The 18766-nt window shown below is 40.4% G+C and overlaps 1 protein-coding gene across 2 annotated transcripts in view; it reads left to right on the top strand.

Annotated features, from left to right (window-relative positions):
• Positions 1 to 18766, top strand: part of LOC118400624 (protein phosphatase 1 regulatory subunit 1A-like) — a 49688-nt gene that overhangs the window by 18507 nt on the left and 12415 nt on the right. For both annotated transcript variants that reach the window (XM_035797645.2, XM_035797646.2), the window contains exons 2-4: positions 9669 to 9729; positions 15884 to 15921; positions 16044 to 16107. In XM_035797645.2, coding sequence (XP_035653538.1) covers positions 9669 to 9729; positions 15884 to 15921; positions 16044 to 16107 — 163 coding nt within the window. The remainder of the gene's footprint in view (positions 1 to 9668; positions 9730 to 15883; positions 15922 to 16043; positions 16108 to 18766) is intronic.

Genomic DNA, 18766 nt, shown 5'->3' with positions numbered 1-18766 from the left:
CAGTGTTGAATGTGAAGGAGAAAGAGCTGAAAGGAAAACGGGATGGATTAAGGCTCTGGGGGCAGTGGTGTGTGTGTGTGTGTGTGTGTGTGTGTGTGTGTGTGTGTGTGTGTGTGTGTGTGTGTGTGTGTGTGTGTGTGTGTGTGTGTGTGTGTGTGTGTGTGTGTTGATGAGAGCCGCTACGAGGGCTTGGTATGGTATTAATACAGCGTTTCCCAAACTCGGTCCTGAGGCCCCCCTAGGGGCACGTTTTGATTTTTGCACTTCACAGCGGACTCAAATAATGATTTGAATTGTTATTTGAATCAGGTGGGTAGTGCTAGGACAAACACTAAAATGTGCAGCCCCTGGGGTTACCAGGACTATGGTGTGGAATTAAGTTATGGTATGGTATGGTATCCTTTAAGGTATGGTAGGGTAAGATATGGTAAGGTATTATGGTATGGTCAAGTATGGCAAGATATGTTATGGTATTATGGTATGGTATGATATAGTATGATATTAACGTATAGTATGGTAAGATATGGTATGGTATTAAGGTATGGTTTTGAGGAATTGTATGGTAAGATATGGTGTGGTGTTGAGGTATAGTATGGTAAGATATGGTATGGTATGGTATTGCGGTATGGTATGGTAGGGTATGGTATGATATTGAGATATGGTATGCTATTAAGGTATGGTATGGTATTGAGGTATGGTATGGTAAGATATAGTATGGTATGGAATTGAGGTATGGTATGGTAAGATATGGTATGGTATTGAGGTATGGTATGGTAGGGTATGGTAAGATATGGTATGATATTGAAGGATGGTATGGTAAGATATGGTATGATATTGAAGGATGGTATGGTAAGATATGGTATGATATTGAGATATGGTATTAAGGTATGGTATGGTATTGAGTTATGGTATGGTAAGATATGGTATGGTATGGAATTGAGGTATGGTATGGTAAGATATGGTATGGTGTTGAGGTATGGTATGGTAGGGTATGGTAAGATATGGTATGATATTGAAGTATGGTATGGTAAGATATGGTATGGAATTGAGGTACGGTATGGAAAGATCAAATCAAATCAAATTATTTATATAGCCCTTCGTACATCAGCTGATATCTCAAAGTGCTGTACAGAAACCCAGCCTAAAACTCCAAACAGCAAGCAATGCAGGTGTTGAAGCACGTTGGCTAGGAAAAACTCCCTAGAAAGGCCAAAACCTAGGAAGAAACCTAGAGAGGAACCAGGCTATGAGGGGTGGCCTCCTCTTCTGGCTGTGCCGGGTGGAGATTATAACAGAACATGGCCAAGATGTTGAAATGTTCATAAATGACCAGCATGGTCAAATAATAGGTCAGGGACAAGGTAGCACGTCCGGTGAACAGGTCAGGATTCCATAGCCGCAGGCAGAACATTTGAAACTGGAGCAGCAGCACGGCCAGTTGGACTGGAGACAGCAAGGAGTCATTCATGCCAGGTAGTCCTGAGGCATGGTCCTACTGCTCAGGTCCTCCGAGAGAGAGAAAGAAAGAAAGAGAGAAGAGAGAATTAGAGAGAGGATACTTAAATTCACACAGGACACCGGATAAGACAGGAGAAGTACTCCAGATATAACGAACTGACCCTAGCCCCCCGACACATAAAGTACTGAAATATAAATACTGGAGAATGAGACAGGTACCCCCGGACAGGGCCAAACAGGAAGAATATAACCCCACCCACTTTGCCAAAGCACAGCCCCCACACCACTAGAGGGATATCTTCAACCACCAACTTACCATCCTGAGGCAAGGCCGAGTATAGCCCACAAAGATCTCCGCCACGACACAACCCAAGGGGGGGCGCCAACCCAGACAGGAAGATCACATCAGTGACTCAACCCACTCAAGTGACGCACCCCTCCTAGGGACGGCATGAAAGAGCACCAGTAAGCCAGTGACTCAGCCCCTGTAATAGGGTTTAGAGGCAGAGAATCCCAGTGGAGAGAGGGGAACCGGCCAGGCAGAGACAGCAAGGGCGGTTCATTGCTCCAGAGCCTTGCTCCAGTAGACTACTTAGTGGTCCACGAGTGTTCAAGATGGCAGCATGTCATGTCGTTTGTCTGTGACTAGTACATTTTAACCTACTAATAACCTATTTATTTATGGTTGAGTAACTTCCTTATTGTGTAGTGCAAACTCATTTGCTTTTGCTGGTGTAAAGATAAACTCTGCACTTCATTACTTGAAGTTGACCAAAGTAACTCTATCTCTGGCTGGCCTGAGTTCCTCCTTCGTCTGCTGAGTGTCTCGTCCAAGCTGCTCCTTTTTACTCTTCGCCTGACTGTCAGTGGCAGCTCAACAATCCCCAACCCGTTCTCTCAATCGACCTCAACACCCAATCTACTCACACGCACAAACACTCACATTCAGACTCATACATACACGCTGCCCCTCTCTCCCCTTACCTTCCTTGGTCTCTATTTTTTACATTTCTCAGAGAAAATTACAATTTTCGTGGTATTGCTTTGTGCACTGAAAACGAACATTGTCGCTGGGTGAGTACATCTGACAATGTGCTCTCCCGTCCATTAGAAATTTTGTCTGCAGGAACTCGCTCTTTTTCACTCGGTCCACTCGTCCAAGTGCCGATGCACTTGTGGCATGATGTGAACAGTACGAATTTGTGTCTCTACCAAAGTCTGATGGGGTTAAATGACTGTTTTGTATTGTCTAGAAACTCACTTGTAAAATTCGCTTGCAGTAGGTCTCTTAAAAAGAGAAGCCGTGCAAGGTTATTAAACAGAGGTCTTTTGTTGATATCAGGTTACGTGCAACCTAACCCTGGCCCTGATATGCAATGTCTTCAAACCCTCTCTGATTTGAAATCTAGATGTATTTTTCATTTAAATGCACGCAGCATCTTGTCAAAAATGGATGGGGTTAGGATTTGGGGTAAATCAACTGATGCTGATGTAATTGTGTTTTCTGAAACCTGGCTCAGCAAGTCTGTTTTTGATAAGGATATTTGTATAAGTAGTTACAATGTTTATCGTACTGATCGAGTTCAGAAAGGTGGGGGTGTGGCTAAATATGTAAAAACGAAATTCCCTGTAAGTGTGGCAAAGTCTGAAACTATTTGTAAACAGTTTGAATTTCTTGCAATATTGAGAAACCTGAATATTGAGGTTTCAAAGGGCCTCTCTATAACTGTGATTGGCTGTTATAGACCCTCCTCTGCTCTCGGTGATGTATTTTCTTCTCTGATGAACCTTCTGTCTAAACATCTTTACAGTGAAATGATCTTGATTGTTGATCTCAACTGGTGTTGGTTAAAGCCAGTGTCTGATGATTTAAAAATGTTTCTAATTCTATGAGTCTTACCTAGTTGATTAACTCACCCACTCGCCCAAAACTTAAATGCCCCAAAAAAGAACCCCTGATTGATTTGATATTGACAAATGTTTCACATAAATATTCTGCGGTTGGTGTTTTTTCTAATGATTTAAGTGACCATTGTGCTGTTGTTGCTGTTAGAAATACTAAGGTTCCATCGACAAACCCACGTTTTATTCGTAAGAGACATTTGAAGAGTTTTAATGAGCAGACTTTCTTTCATGATTTGTTTTATCTTGACTGGAGCAGATTGAGTTTATCCCTGATGTGGAAACTGTCTGGAAATTCTTTCATGATGGTTTTTCCCAAATAGTAATAGCATTCCGCAGGTTCAGGGTTAAAGGGCGGGACAATCCATGGTTTTCTTCTGAGCTGTCTAATATTATTCATGACCATAATCTAGCCTTGGCTAAAGCAAGGAAATCATGTTCTGATGCTGATTGGCTTATTTTTTAGGCAGTTACGAAACAAGTGTTCTTTTCTTCTCAGGAAGACCAAGTCTGAATATTTTATGTCTGTTACCACTGATAACCTGAATGACTCTAGAAAGTTTTGGAAGGCTATTAAGTCTATGTCTGGAAACAGTCATGTTAATGAATTACTGTCATGTGTATTGAAGGACTTTGTTGCTGTATTTGACAAAACTGAATTGCTGAATTGTTTCACTGAGGACTTTGCATCATCTGGTAGGCTGTTTGATTCAGTCTCCTCTGTCTCTGTACAACCCTGTGTGGATGAACCAGTGAGAGTTGGTCAAACTTGTAGCTTTCTGCCATTCTCAGTGCAGGTGGTACATAAAGCCCTGAAATCCTTAGATCAGAGAAAGCCTGCAGGTCCTGATCTTTTGGATCCCTGCTTTTTAAATTTGGCAGCTGATTTCATAGCTGAACCACTTACATCTCTGTTCAATCTAACCCTGGAATGTAATGAGATTCCAAAGATCTGGAAATCAGCATTTGTCCTACCACTTTTAAAAGGGGGAGATCCAGCTCTTTTAAATAAATATAGGCCAATCTCAAAGCTGTCACCCCTGGTGAAAATACTTGAAACCCTTGTGAGTGAACAGCTAAAAGAGTTTTTATATACTAACTCTATTTTATCAATTTACCAATCGGGCTTCAGGAAGAAGCATAGCACAATTACAGCAGCCATGAAGGTTTTAAATGATATCACCGAAGCACTTGAAAAAAAACAGCACTGTGTCTCACTTTTTATTGATCTCTCGAAGGCTTTTGATACAGTTGATCATGCTATACTAAGGCAGAGGTTGTCGAGTGTAGGTCTTTCAGAGCATGCAGTTACATGGTTTGCTAACTATCTGTCTGATAGAACTCAGTGGGCTTATGTCTGTTAAATTGTCTGTCTTTAATGGTGTGCCCCAAGGCTCTGTACTTGGTCCTCTCTTATTCACTATTTATATTAACAATTTAGACAAAAATTTCCAAAATGCTCAACTTCATTTTTATGCGGATGGTACTGTTATTTACTGTTGTGCCTCGTCTCTTACAAAAGCTTTCCAGAACTTACAAAATGCTTTTTATACTGTTCAACATAACCTTGTGTCAATCGAAGCTTATCCTCAATACTGACAAAACTAAACTAATGGTGTTTTCTAAAGCAAGAAATAGACCTCTGAACTTTTCACCTGTTATTACCTGTCAGGGCAAGGAGATTGAGGTTGTAACCTCATATAAATATCTTAGAATTTTAATTGATGACGGCCTCTCTTTTAAATCGCATATTCAACAATTTACACAAAAATTGAAGCTGAAATTGGGATTTTATTTTAGGAATAAGACCTGTTTTTCTTTTGAAGCCAGAAGGAGGCTAGTGTCAGCTACATTTATGCCTTTTCTAGACTATGGGGATATTTTATATATTAATTATTCCGCTCAGTGTTTGAGATCAATTGACACCCTTTACCATGGCACTTTGAGATTTATTTTAAACTGCAAAATCCTTACGCACCACTGCACTTTGTATACCAGGGTTGGCTGGCCTTCTCTAGTCACTCGTAGGCTCAGGCACTGGTATACTTTTATTTACAAAGCAATTTTGGGTTTACTACCTTTTTATTTGGGCATTTTTATTGTTCAGAGATGTGGTGGGTCGTCTCTTCATTCGCTGGACTTTATCCTGCTAACTGTTCCAAATGTCCGAACTGAATTTGTAAATGGGTTTTTATGTACTCATCAACAAAATATTTTTAAACTGGAAGGACTTGTCCCGATTGGTATTTATAAATCACTGATGAATGATCTTGGGACTGATTCCCTGACCTGTCAATGTTTTTAATTTGCTGTTTTATAATTTTGTTATACTCTTGTGAATTCTATGGTTTTTACTGTATTACTTGTAGTTTTTCATGTTGTTTGTCTGTAATTGTGTAATGACTTGGTGCTGCCTATCTTGGCCAGGACGCTTTTGAAAAAGAGATTTCAAATCTCAAATAAAATGGTAGTTAACCCCAAATGGCTTTGTAAATAAAAGTATACTGGTGACTGAGGTATGGTATGGTGTTGAGGTATAGTATGATAAGATATGGTATGGTGTTGAGGTATAGCATGGTAAGATATGGTATTGGTATTAAGGTATGGTATGGTATGGTATGGTAAGATATAGTATGGTATTGAGGTATGGTGTGGTATTGTAAGATATGGTATCGTATTAAGGTATGGTGTGGTATTGAGGTATGGTATGGTATTGTAAGATATGGTATCGTATTAAGGTATGGTGTGGTATTGAGGTATGGTAGGGTATGTATGGTAAGATATGGTATGGTATTGCGGTATGGTATAGTAAGTATGGAATAATGTGTGTGTAGCATAAGATATGGTACACACACACACACACACACACACACACACACACACACACACACACACACACACACACACACACACACACACACACACACACACACACACACACACACACACACACACACACACACACACGCAAATGCAAGGGAACACGCAACCACAGGTTAATATAATCACACAGTGCACACGCTATAAACATACACACACACACACACACACACACACACACACACACACACACACACACACACACACACACACACACACACACACACACACACACACACACACACACACACACACACACACACACACACACACACACGCAAATGCAAGGGAACACGCAACCACAGGTTAATATAATCACACAGTGCACACGCTATAAACATACACACACACACACACACACACACACACACACACACACACACACACACACACACACACACACACACACACACACACACACACACACACTGACACACACACACACAAATGCAAGGGAACACGCAACCACAGGTTAATATAATCACACACACACGCTATAAACATACACACACACACACACACACACACACACACACACACACACACACACACACACACACACACACACACACACACACACACACACACACACACACACACACATGCTGGATAAATATCAATAAAATTAGTAGGAATAGGGGAAGTGTTGGAGGGTTGGAGGGCTGGAGGGCTGGAGGGCTGGAGGGCTGGAGGGCTGGAGGGTTGGAGGGCTGTAGGGCTGGAGGGTTGGAGGGCTGGAGGGCTGGAGGGCTGGAGGGTTGGAGGGCTGGAGGGCTGGAGGGCTGGAGGGTTGGAGGGCTGGAGGGCTGGAGGGCTGGAGGGTTGGAGGGCTGGAGGGTTGGAGGGCTGGAGGGCTGGAGGGCTGGAGGGCTGGAGGGCTGGAGGGCTGGAGGGTTGGAGGGTTGGAGGGCTGGAGGGCTGGCGGGTTGGAGGGCTGGAGGGCTGAAGGGGATCCTGAGGAGAGTGGTACTGGAGGGGCTCTTCAGCTGCGAGGTGGGTGAACATGAAAAGGTATTGACACAAGCAAACAAAAGAAAGAAACCTTTTTAATATCCTCGACAGACAGGATATGAGGTGAGCAATGTTCCTGTAAAAGTGAAAACAACACTGACCACACAATCAACCAGTGTGGGCCCCAGTGGGCCCCAGTGGGACACTTCTAACAGCAATAATAAGACATCGTATTTAATACTGCGCTTTTCAAGGACCCAAATATGCTTTCATAGTCCATCTGGTGTGAAAGACCAAAAGAAAGATGGAATTATTATGCCAAACCTCAATCTCCCTCAATAACGTCCAGAGAAAATTAGAGGTCAGATGATGAATTTCTTATACACAGTCTTTCTCTGGTTGTGTGTGAAAGGAAATGAATCCTATTTTGTCTGCATATTCTTAGCATCATCACAGTCTTTCTATGGAATTATTTGCAAAACCTCAATCTCCCTCAATAACGTCCAGTGAAAAAGGAAATGAACCAAACTACTCAGTTCCTTGGTGCACACTGCTTAACATTTAAACAAAACACTCAAATTTATAGCAGTGTGTCATCACCTTGTTTGGAGATAACATTGACTAATGTTTAAAGCATTTGTGTGCAGTGTGTCATTCAAAAAAACATTCATGTCAAAGAGATAACATTGACTAATGAGCAGTGTGTCATTCAAGGAGATAACATTGACTAATGAGCAGTGTGTCATTCAAGGAGATAACATTGACTAATGAGCAGTGCATCATCAAAGAGATAACATTGACTAATGAGCAGTGTGTCATTCAAGGAGATAACATTGACTAATGAGCAGTGTGTCATTCAAGGAGATAACATTGACTAATGAGCAGTGCATCATCAAAGAGATAACATTGACTAATGAGCAGTGCATCATCAAAGAGATAACATTGACTAATGAGCAGTGTGTCATTCAAGGAGATAACGTTGACTAATGAGCAGTGCATCATCAAAGAGATAACATTGACTAATGAGCAGTGTGTCATTCAAGGAGATAACATTGACTAATGAGCAGTGTGTCATTCAAGGAGATAACATTGACTAATGAGCAGTGTGTCATTCAAGGAGATAACATTGACTAATGAGCAGTGTGTCATTCAAGGAGATAACATTGACTAATGAGCAGTGTGTCATTCAAGGAGATAACATTGACTAATGAGCAGTGTGTCATCAAGGAGATACCATTGATTAATGTGCAGTCTGTCATCAAGGAGAAAACATTGACTAATGTGTAGTCTGTCATCAAGGAGAAAACATTCACTGAAGAGGAGTGTATTATTAAGGATGTCATAAGGTGAATGCACCAATTTGTAAGTCGCTCTGGATAAGAGCGTCTGCTAAATGACTTAAATGTACATGTAAATGTAAGGAGATAACATTGGCTAGTGAGCAACAGTGTGTCATCAAGGAGATAACATTGACTAGTGAGCAGTACTTCATCAAGGAGATGACATCAAATCCCATAATGAGACTCTATTAAATAAACCCTTATCGTTAACTAAGAAAGCAGAGCAAGACTCTCATTAGGTAAGCATTTTCTTCAGTAGTAACATATGCATTTCAAAGATTTTCAGAGGCTGTGTTTACACAGGCTGCCCCAATTATGATCTTTTCCCACTAATTGGTCTTTTGACCCAATCGGATCCACTCTTTCGCCAATAAAAACATCAGAATTGGGCTGCCTGTGTGAACTCAGCCTCCGTTTCTTGTTTCTGCGTGTAGAGTGTTTCGCATCCCAACCGAGGTTGGGTTAGGAGTTTTGCTACTGTGTTGTTCTATGAATTCCATCTTGTCTTCCTTACATGTAGGCTATACTTAAATCAGAGAAAAATTGTGATAAACAGCAGGTGAAGAAGCTCTCCTAACTCTGCCTCTAAAACTATCATCATGGTGCTGACTGTTTTTGTCACTCCAGTACAAGATACACATAAATAACAGTGTGTGACATTGAAAGTCAATAAATATATAAAAAATATTTTTAAAAAAAGAGTTCTTAACAGGGCGTGTTTTTTTTTTTACCCACGCAGGTGTCATCTCCTTCAGACATGAGCTCGTCGTCAGAGCAGTGAACAGAAAGCCAACTAGACTGTTTTGTAATTGCAGATTTCAGCATTTAGAAACAACAGTAGGATTGGACCTCACATGTCGTTCGTCCTTACTCAGCAAGGCTGGCAGCTACAGCTCAGAACCGCTGGTGTGTGTGTACGTGTGTGTGTCTGTGCAACTGAGGGAGTTGAGGATGAGGTCAGCTGTTTGTGTGGGTGCAATACTGTTGTTGGAGTCTTTTTTTTAACCCCACAACACATCTTAATTCTATCTCTAAGCAAACACCATCACCACAAAATCTTGTGTTTTTCTTGGTTTCTTAATTTACTTTTTCTCGATTTCTTGAATACTGATGTCAGTTCTGTGTGTTTCTCTCCAGATCAGAAGACGTCGGCCCACCCCTGCTACTCTGGTAGCTTCCAGTGACCAGTCTTCTCCAGGTAACTAAATAGCATCTTATTCACTTTAATACATGGGCCAACTCTAGTGTCCATTATTGTGTAGAACTGAAATGTGTCTTCTGCCCGTCTTCAGTCTACTGGTCCGCTGGCAGCAGATCAATCAATCAAACGTATTTTATAAAGACCTTTAACATGAGCAGTCATCACAAAGTAAAAAGGACTCAGCGTAAAACTCCATAGAGCAGCAATGCAGAGGCGGACACACAGTGAAGCAATTTATTATGTATTATAATCTAGTTATATTATACCTCCCCTACCCTCCTACCCTTATATTATACCTCCCCTCCCCTCCTTCCTTTATATTATACCTCCCCTACCCTCCTACCTTTATATTATACCTCCCCTCCCCTCCCCTACCCTCCTACCTTTATATTATACCTCCCCTACCCTCCTACCTTTATATTATACCTCCCCTACCCTCCTACCTTTATATTATACCTCCCCTCCCCTACCCTCCTACCTTTATATTATACCTCCCCTACCCTACCCTCCTACCTTTATATTATACCTCCCCTACCCTCCTACCTTTATATTATACCTCCCCTACCCTCCTACCTTTATATTATACCTCCCCTCCCCTACCCTCCTACCTTTATATTATACCTCCCCTCCCCTACCCTCCTACCTTTATATTATACCTCCCCTACCCTCCTACCTTTATATTATACCTCCCCTCCCTCCTACCTTTATATTATACCTCCCCTCCCCTCCCCTACCCTCCTACCTTTATATTATACCTCCCCTACCCTCCTACCTTTATATTATACCTCCCCTACCCTACCCTCCTACCTTTATATTATACCTCCCCTACCCTCCTACCTTTATATTATACCTCCCCTACCCTCCCCTACCCTACCCTCCTACCTTTATATTATACCTCCCCTACCCTCCTACCTTTATATTATACCTCCCCTACCCTCCCCTACCCTACCCTCCTACCTTTATATTATACCTCCCCTACCCTCCTACCTTTATATTATACCTCCCATACCCTCCTACCTTTATATTATACCTCCCCTACCCTACCCTCCTACCTTTATATTATACCTCCCCTACCCTCCTACCTTTATATTATACCTCCCCTACCCTCCTACCTTTATATTATACCTCCCCTACCCTCCTACCTTTATATTATACCTCCCCTCCCCTCCTACCTTTATATTATACCTCCCCTACCCTCCTACCTTTATATTATACCTCCCCTACCCTCCTTCCTTTATATTATGTTGCTAAGTCATTGTGATAGGTATTTATAGGCTATATATAAACTCTATTTTCTGTCTTTGATCTTAGGGATCTTTCTCTCAACAAAGAGATTCACAGGAGATTAACTGAGTCTCTGATTTTCTCCCTGAAGACAAAGAACAGTTCCGTACCACACACACACACACACACACACACACACACACACACACACACACACACACACACACACACACACACACACACACACACACACACACACACACACACACACACACACACACACACACACACACACACACACACACACACACACACACACGCCACTCTCCTCTGATATCTGTATCACAGTGAGCTGTAGCTGGATGCCTGTCGAGAGAGAGAGAGAGAGAGAGAGAGAGAGAGAGAGAGAGAGAGAGAGAGAGAGAGAGAGAGATAGCACCCTATACAATAATAAAGATGACATCCTATAGGCTGTAGTAATAAAGATAACACCCTATAGGCTATGGTAATAAAGATAACACCCTATAGGCTATAATAATAAAGATAACACCCTATAGGCTATAGGCTATAATAATAAAGATAACACACTATAGGCTAAGGTAATAAAGATAACACCGTATAATCTATAATAAAAAAGATAACACCCTATAGGCTATAATAATAAAGATAACACCCTATAGGCTATAATAATAAAGATAACACCCTATAGGCTATAATAATAAAGATAACACCCTATAGGCTATAGTAGTAAAGATAACACCCTATAGGCTATAATAATAAAGATAACACCATATAGGCTATAATAATAAAGATAACACCCTATAGGCTATAATAATAAAGATAACACCCTATAGGCTATAATAATAAAGATAACACCCTATAGGCTATAATAATAAAGATAACACCCTATAGGCTATAATAATAAAGATAACACCATATAGGCTATAATAATAAAGATAACACCCTATAGGCTATAATAATAAAGATAACACCATATAGGCTATAATAATAAAGATAACACACTAAATCAAATCAAATCAAATCAAATTTATTTATATATAACATCAGCTGATATCTCAAAGTGCTATACAGAAACCCAGCCTAAAACCCCAAACAGCAAACAATGCAGGTGTAAAAGCACTATAGGCTATAATAATAAAGATAACACCCTATAGGCTATAATAATAAAGATAACACCCTATAGGCTATAATAATAAAGATAACACCCTATAGGCTATAGTAGTAAAGATAACACCCTATAGGCTATAGTAGTAAAGATGTAATGTAAATGTAAAGATAACACCCTATAGGCTATAGTAATAAAGATAACACCCTATAGGCTATAATAATAAAGATAACACCCTATAGGCTATAATAATAAAGATAACACCCTATAGGCTATAGTAATAAAGATAACACCCTATAGGCTGTAGTAATAAAGATAACACCCTATAGGCTATAATAATAAAGATAACACCCTATAGGCTATGGTAATAAAGATAACACCCTATAGGCTATAGTAATAAAGATAACACCCTATAGGCTATGGTAATAAAGATAACACCCTATAGGCTATGGTAATAAAGATAACACCCTATAGGCTATAGTAGTAAAGATAACACCCTTTAGGCTATAATAATAAAGATAACACCCTATAGGCTTTGATAATAAAGATAACACCCTATAGGCTATGGTAATAAAGATAACACCCTATAGGCTATAGTAGTAAAGATAACACCCTTTAGGCTATAATAATAAAGATAACACCCTATAGGCTATAATAATAAAGATAACACCCTATAGGCTATGGTAATAAAGATAACACCCTATAGGCTATAATAATAAAGATAACACCCTTTAGGCTATAATAATAAAGATAACACCCTATAGGCTATAATAATAAAGATAACACCCTATAGGCTATGGTAATAAAGATAACACCCTATAGGCTATAATAATAAAGATAACACCCTGTAGGCTATAGTAGTAAAGATAACACACTATAATCTATAATAAAAAAGATAACACCAAATGATCTACAATGTAGTCTACTACTTTTGACCTATTGTCACACCCTGACCATAGTTTGCTTTGTATGTTTCTATGTTTTGTTTGGTCAGGGTGTGATCTGAGTGGGCATTCTATGTTGGATGTCTAGTTTGTCTGTTTCTGTGTTTGGCCTGATATGGTTCTCAATCAGAGGCAGGTGTTAGTCATTGTCTCTGATTGGGAACCATATTCAGGTAGCCTGTTTGGTGTTGGGGTTCGTGGGTGCTTGTTCCTGTCTTTGTGTTTGTTACACCAGATAGGGCTGTTTTTGGGTTTTCACGGTTTTTTTTTTTTTTTTTTGTATATTGTTCTATTTTCATCTTTATTAAAGATGTATCACAATAACCACGCTGCGTTTTGGTCCGCCTCTCCTTCAACAGAAGAATCCCGTTATACCTGTAGCCCTATATCCTGCATTACTTTTGAGCAGAGACCACATAGGCTCTTTATAGTAGGATTCCATTTGAGATTCACTCCTTGTCAGTTTGGAGAAGACCCCTCAGCTTATTCAAATTCACACACTGAGCTATACCCCTTACCCTCAGAGAGAGAGAGTGAGAGAGACAAGAGAGAGAGAGAGAGAGAGAGAGAGAGAGAAGAGAGAGAGAGAGAAGAGAGAGAGAGAGAACACTGCCCTACTTATTTGTATGGTTTTGAAACAAAAATCTTGATGGCCAGACACTTGGGACTTGCTAAAAATATGGATGTTTGATGCATCATCACAAACACACGTTGTTACAAATTAAAAGGGGCTTTCTTAGTGTGTTTTTATGAGAAGTCGTTCATTTCGTATTTTTTTATTCAGTTGATGTAGATATTAAAACGTGCTGAATTGTTATGTGGTGCCAAGAGGAGTGTTGAAACAGATGCAGACACTTCACAGGCGTGTGGAAGAGCTGTTCACATTTCATATGCAGACACACACTCAGACAAACACACACAAACATGCTCAAGTGTACACACACATGCATGGAGGTCGCATGGACACACCCATAGACACACACAGACACACTGAACTGTACTGGTGTCTGGGGATGTTTAGGTTGCTAGGCAACAAGGTGGTGGTGTCCTAGAAAAATACTATGTGTGTGTGCGTGCGTGTGTGTGTAATCATGTATGTTGTGTATGTGTGTGTGTAAAAATGTATGTTGTGTGCATGTGTGTGTGTGTGCGTGTGTATAAACATGTATGTTGTGTGTGTGTGTGGTTGTTGTTGTAAATCTAGGATCAGTCCTGTGGTTGTGGTTGTAGTAATGTCAGCATTGTGACTATCCAGTGCCACTTGTCCTGCTGACGTCAGGTAGAGGTCTGAGGGGGTCATTAGACCATCTGGACTGACTGGCACAAGGTCACACACAGACACACACACACACAACATACATGTTTACACACACACACACACACACACACACACACACACACACACACACACACACACACACACACACACGCACACACATAGACTGGCACAAAGTCACCTTCGTGACCATACATTTTCGAGTCCCTCTGGAGTCTAGCAGAACTATAGGACTATATACTGGAACACAGCTGTAGACTGGCAGAACTATAGGACTATATACTGGAACACAGCTGTAGACTGGCAGAACTATAGGACTATATACTGGAACACAGCTGTAGACTGGCAGAGCTATAGGACTATATACTGGAACACAGCTGTAGACTGGCAGAGCTATAGGACTATATACTGGAACACAGCTGTAGACTGGCAGAGCTATAGGACTATATACTGGAACACAGCTGTAGACTGGCAGAACTATAGGACTATATACTGGAACACAGCTGTAGACTGGCAGAACTATAGGACTATATACTGGAACACAGCTGTAGACTGGCAGAACTATAGGACTATATACTGGAACACAGCTGTAGACTGGCAGAACTATAGGACTATATACTGGAACACAGCTGTAGACTGGCAGAGCTTTATGACTATATACTGGAACACAGCTTTAGACTGGCAGAACTATATGACTATATACTGGAACACAGCTTTAGACTGGCAGAACTATAGGACTATATACTGGAACACAGCTGTAGACTGGCAGAGCTTTATGACTATATACTGGAACACAGCTTTAGACTGGCAGAACTATATGACTATATACTGGAACACAGCTTTAGACTGGCAGAACTATAGGACTATATACTGGAACACAGCTGTAGACTGGCAGAGCTTTATGACAATATACTGGAACACAGCTTTAGACTGGCAGAACTATATGACTATATACTGGAACACAGCTTTAGACTGGCAGAACTATATGACTATATACTGGAACACAGCTGTAGACTGGCAGAACTATAGGACTATATACTGGAACACAGCTGTAGACTGGCAGAGCTATATGACTATATACTGGAACACAGCTTTAGACTGGCAGAACTATATGACTATATACTGGAACACAGCTTTAGACTGGCAGAACTATATGACTATATACTGGAACACAGCTGTAGACTGGCAGAACTATATGACTACATACTGGAACACAGCTGTAGACTGGCAGAGCTATATGACTATATACTGGAACACAGCTGTATACTGGAACACAGCTGTAGACTGGCAGAACTATAGGACTATACTGTCCTGCCAAGTCTATGTGCGGGTTCATCATTTTACATTTTATTTTAGGCATTTGGCAGAGACACTGTTACAGAGTGATTAACAGAAGGAATTAGGGTTAAGTGCACATGAAATAACTTTTGCACCTAGTTGTCTCAGGATTCGAGTCAGCATCTTTTCGGTTACTGGCCCAAAGCTCTTAACAACTAGGCTTCCTGCCAACCTACACAGTTCATTGGATTTGTTTATGTTACAGTTTAATTCACAACCCATCTTTTATTTTCCCTCCTACAGAAATAGACGAAGACCGTCTTCCTAACCAGTTATACAAGGTAATTAACTGTGTACTTCATATGGAATGCATCTATAGAGAAATCATTAGTAACGACAACCCATGGACAAATGAAGATCTTCTGGCCCGGCTTACCTTATTAATGTTGACATGTTGTTGCAGGCAGCCCTGTTGAACTCTCCCAGGCAGAGGAGGAAGGGAGCAAGAGGCACGCCCACCATGAAAGGTGAGGTCATGTAGCTTACGAATTGTAGGGAAGGTAACACATAAGCATCAACATAGTCATTTAAGATGGGCTCTTATTTAAACATGGGGTTATTGCAGTGTGACTTTCTTCAGTTTAATAATATGTTAGTCAGCCCAAAGTTCTGAATGTGTCCTCGGTTTGCACTCTCTTCACTTCCTAAACAGAACAAATAAGAGAGTGGAGCGTTGAGCCACCCTTGTTTCTAGGAAACCATGCACAAAATTAATAATTTGACCAAATATTTAGTAAGACGTCATCATTTCGTGTAATCTGTAAAAAAAACAAGTTAGGTCCAAAAAACAGATTTTCACCAAGTCATATAAAATGTTTTAACATTTAAATGTAACCTTTATTTAGCCAAGTCAGTTAAGAACAAATTCCCATTTATAATGACAAATTATTCCCATTTATACACCGGCCAAACCCGAAAGACGCTTGGTCAATTGTGCGCCGCCCTATGGGACTCCGAATCACGGCTGGTTGTGATACAGCCTGGATTCGAACCAGGGTGTCTTTTATTGTGTTAGAGGTTTCATGTATCTAAACCAAAGAAGATCATTTTAAGATTGGTCTATACATCAGCTGCGGTCTCTCTAAGCTTCAATATTAAAGTGCATCCTTGTAGCTGTGTGGGCTAATATAGTCTAAATGTTTGCCTTGGGGTAAGTTTAGCCAATGACCTTTGGGTAAGTTGAGCTGATGGTTGAGCCAATGGGAATTTGAGAAAATTGTACATTTTTTGCATTACGCCTGGGAAGTGTTTTCTTCCCAGGCATAATGTAAGGCATTATCTCTTGGAAATGAGGTAACGACAGGGCCTGCTCTATGTTAAAAATCTCAATTTCTGCCTGTATGACGTGCCCAAAGTAAACTGCCTGTTGATCAGGCCCTGAAGCCAGGAAATGCATATAATTGGTACAATTGGACAGAAAACACTTTGAAATTTGTAGAAATGTTAAGCTAATGTATGAGAATATAACACAATAAATATGGTAGGAAAAGAATCTAAAGAAAAACCAAACAAATTTTTGTTTTTGAGCGACCATCCTCTTAGAAAGGCAAGTAAAAGGTCATATTGAAAATTAGCTTCCTGGATGCAATTCCCATGGCTTCCACAGGGTGTCAGCAGTCTATGTTCAAGGTTTCAGGCTTGTAGCTTCAAAAAACGAATAAGAAATATCAGTTTTAGTACAGGGACAGAGTCTTGGAATTTCATGTTTGGGTGCGCCATGATGACAGTGTGCTATTGAACATACTTCTTTCCATAAGACATATTATAGTTTGATTACATTTTAGGGTACCTGAGGAGTGAATAAAAACGTATTTTGACAAAGTTTAGGGGTAGATTTTCAGATTCCTTTCTCTGCATTTTGAACGAGTGGATTACTCAAATCAATGGCGCCAACTAAACAAAACGACACTACATGGTATAGCTGGGACCCTTTGGATGACAAATCAGAGGAAGAGTTTCAAAAAGTTAATATTTAATCGTTATTTGTGAATATAACACACTAAAGGTTTAATATCCATAATTGTTATGATTATTTATTTGAATTGCACACCCTCCAGTGTCACCGGAATTTGTCCCGCAAGCGAGACGCCTATCTCTAATTAAACTCTGTACTTGTTTTAAAGTCACCATTGGCCCCATGGTGAAATTCCTGAGCGGTTTCATTCCTCACCGGCAACTGAGTTAGGAAGAACGCCTGTATCTTTGTAGTGACTGGGTGTATTGATGCACCATCCTTAGTGTAATTAATAACTTCATCATGCTCAAAGAGATATTCAATGTCTGTTTTGTTTTTTTACCCATTTACCAATAGGTGCCCTTCTTTGAGAGGCAAAGGCATTGCCTTTGTGGTTGAATCTGTGTTTGAAATGACTTGCTCGACTGAAGGACCTTACAGATAATTGTATGTGTGGGGTACTGAGATGAAGTAGTCATTCAAACGACATGTTTGAGTCCATGCAACTTATTATGTGACTTGTAAGCACATTTTTTAAACTCCTGAACTTATTTAGGCTTGCCATAAGAAAGGGATTTAATACTTAATGATCCAAGATATTTCAGCTTTTCATTTTTAATTAATTTGTAAGAATTTCGAAAAACATCATTCCACTTTAGAATGATGGGGTACTGTGTGTAAGCCAATGACCCCAATTTAATCCATTGTAAATTCAGATTGTAACATAACAAAATGTGGGATAAGTCAAGCGGTGTGAAGACTTTCTGAAGGCTTCTGTAGGTCTCTCCTGGAGGCTCTGTAGGTCTCTCCTGGAGGCTCTGTAGGTCTCTCCTGTAGGCTCTGTAGGTCTCTCCTGGAGGCTCTGTAGGTCTCTCCTGGAGGCTCTGTAGGTCTCTCCTGGAGGCTCTGTAGGTCTCTCCTGGAGTCTCTGTAGGTCTCTCCTGGACAAATGATCAAAGAAACGAACACAACAGTCCAAACAAAGGGTTCAGAAAAGGTTCTTCTGCAGAAGGAGGTATTTTGGTTCCAGTTGTATCTTTATCTTAGGAGTCTATGTTCTGTTTCGGGATAGAGTGGGAACTGAATCTGAATATACAGCGCATAGATCTTGGTCACGTTATCATCAGAGAAACTAACAGTAGGGAAGAGTAGGGTAAGTTGAGCCATTTTTG

Source organism: Oncorhynchus keta, chromosome 21 (assembly GCF_023373465.1).
Source record: "Oncorhynchus keta strain PuntledgeMale-10-30-2019 chromosome 21, Oket_V2, whole genome shotgun sequence".
NCBI lineage: Eukaryota > Metazoa > Chordata > Actinopteri > Salmoniformes > Salmonidae > Oncorhynchus > Oncorhynchus keta.
Note: the sequence above shows the minus strand (reverse complement) of the source record. Positions and strands in the feature narration are given on the sequence as shown.